Source organism: Montipora capricornis, chromosome 8, assembly GCF_036669925.1.
Source record: "Montipora capricornis isolate CH-2021 chromosome 8, ASM3666992v2, whole genome shotgun sequence".
Taxonomy (NCBI): domain Eukaryota; kingdom Metazoa; phylum Cnidaria; class Anthozoa; order Scleractinia; family Acroporidae; genus Montipora; species Montipora capricornis.
Window position 1 is genome coordinate 21,830,810 of NC_090890.1, and position 2,500 is coordinate 21,833,309.

General features: G+C 39.9%; 1 protein-coding gene across 4 annotated transcripts in view; it reads left to right on the forward strand.

Annotated features, from left to right (window-relative positions):
- Window positions 1–2,500, forward strand: part of LOC138059402 (very long chain fatty acid elongase 4-like) — a 13,177-nt gene that overhangs the window by 5,676 nt on the left and 5,001 nt on the right. For 3 of the 4 annotated variants that reach the window (XM_068904999.1, XM_068904997.1, XM_068905000.1), the window contains exons 4-6: window positions 1–36; window positions 120–176; window positions 280–385. The exon at window positions 1–36 is cut by the window's left edge and continues 51 nt beyond it. In XM_068904999.1, coding sequence (XP_068761100.1) covers window positions 1–36; window positions 120–176; window positions 280–385 — 199 coding nt within the window. Of the gene's footprint in view, window positions 37–119; window positions 177–279; window positions 398–2,500 lie in introns of all 4 variants that reach the window. The other variant, XM_068904998.1, reaches the window with a different exon arrangement.

The following is a 2,500-nucleotide window of genomic DNA, read 5'->3' on the forward strand; positions in this document are numbered from 1 at the left end:
ATGCACTACGTCCTTGGTGACGAAAGACTAAACAGGGTAAGAGATGGACCAACGCTGCCTTAAATAGCTAGAAGTGGTAATGCGCCCCATTGTAAATCAACATACCCTTGCATTCACAGCTTGCCCGCATTTGTTACATTTACTGGTTGTCAAAGTTTGTGGAAGCCCTGGACACTGTGAGTTTTTGTTCAGTTAGAATGCTGAGAGCATTACTTTTCACTTATTTATCTTTGTAAACGTAGCTTTTATCCCTTGACGGTCATTTTTGTCTTTCGGCAGATTTTTTTCATTCTCCGCAAGAAAAACAAGCAAGTGTCCTTTTTACACGTGTATCATCACGCATCCATGTGTCTCTTTTGGTGGATGATATCCAAATACATTCCAGGTGAGAGGGAGGGTAGGGCAAGAAAGATTTTTTTCAGAATCAACATGTTAATGGCGGAAGATACAAAGAAATGATTATGAATTTTGGAAGAAAACCTTCTGAAGGTGGAAGTAAAATGAGGAAACTAAGACGGTCAAGAGGAGACGTCGTTTAGGAGCAGGACGAAACAAAACTCAGCAAAGCTCGGTAAAGCGTGATTCGTTTAAGCATAGCTACTAACTATGGTTTAAGCATGTTTTCATGTGTGTAAGATATGTCAAAGTTAAAATTTTCCTTTATTAAATAAATTGTATTATCCTACTTACATCTTTTTATTTTCCTTATTATTTCAGGAGGTTTCAGTAAGTATAGCCTTAACTGAATTACTTTAAAGGAGATGTTTGCTCCAAAATAGTCCTTGTTTTTCTTTTTACCACCAAAACGCCAATACTGTACAAAGATAAGCCACTCACCCTAATTTCAGCCTCTAACGTGCGTTTCAACCTAACGAAATCCTCCTCCAAAGTATCCTGGCCGCCACCATTTTGATTTAACTTAGCAGCCACGCGACGTATGCGTGACGTCGAAGAGCTCAAGCACGAATAAATTTTAAATTAAAGTGGCTGCTCTAGAGCCGTATCGCTTCGAACCAGAGCGTGTTTCCGACGAAAACCACGGTTCTGATGAAGACACCGAAAAGGATGAGAGGTCAATGAATCTAACCTGGTGCACCTGCGATCGGTGTGAGCTTAGAGAGACAGCAAGAGAGTACATCTACTGTCTTGAAGTGCCCGAATCTGAAAACAAGTTCACTGAAGGTAATTTGACCTTGCCCATTTCATCAAGTATTTTTTGGCCTTATTCAGGTGCACTCAGGCATCATTGTTCGCGGGTGAAGACTTGTTTTAAAAGCGCTGGTAGGAATTAATGTGACATGAGTTGTAATTTTCAGTTAATAAAGGTCTCAGTTGAGTTCATATCTAGCGTGTCAGAGGTCATTCCTTTTTTTTAAAATTTCATTTTGAAGAGCCTGCAAGGTTCGAACTAACTAAGTGTCGTAGTAAACAGTAAAGGTTATTGTTCAGCTGTACGTTGGCTACATGTAGAATATGTTCTTTAAGCAAGCAAGGATTGATTGGCATTGATATTGTTTTTGTCAATTTACTTTCGTAAACAGTAATGTGTTGTGTTACAGAACACGAATAGTTCTCAATAGTTTGCCTAACTCGGGCTGTCTTAAGAACAGCAATTGCAGGGTTCCATTATTTAAGCAGATCACCAGTACCCTCACCTATGCAAAACCGGTAAGAAACGAGTTCATGTAAATTAAACACTAAGGATGCACTGAACAAAAATTTCTTTTCTCAAAATACTTTTACCAACATTCAATTTCAGCAATATCGATTTCTTCAGGTATTTCTTTGCCATAGAGCCATGGAAGACTTGTAGACATCCAGTTTGTACAAAATCGGCTAGAAGGCAGACATCCTTTAATAGTTTCGGTTTCCATGCCACTTCCTTTAAAGCGTTGCGTGCGGGAGATCCCATCGGAAGCCATATTTTGTTTTTTTCTTTGCCCAGGGGTACGTTCGTCGTGGCCACACGCAAAACATAATTGGAAATCAGGCCATTCATGAATGCCGGCCACGTGGAAAACGATTGACTTCCACTTCTCTTGGCAAAGCAGTTGATCCCCGAGAGAAGTTGCCGCACACCACCAAAGGTGATTAACTACAGATGCGATCCATGACGCTACGTCTGAGCACTCTCGCTTTTTAGACGCAGCAACAAGATCCTTGCGCGCAGACTTCGGCAAGTGCCATCGATCGAATCTGATGTGCACTTTTTCTCTCTTCATCATTGCTGCAACTTGCGGATGCCTACAATGAAACAAAAACACGTTAGTTTAGGTTTGTTTTATCAAGGCATTACTGATTTTACTGTTCTATTGAATTTAATAAAAAGACCATATGAATGCTGAGCGGTAATCGAACTAGCGATTAATAAGAGTTGTTTAGCTGAGGTGCCAAGAGACGTTTATATTTAAGAAACCGTGCAATCCCAAGCAAGCAGAAAGAAAGCGCAAGATTAAGTAACGTAAGGCGAAATCAAAATAAGAATTTCTTTTTAATTGAA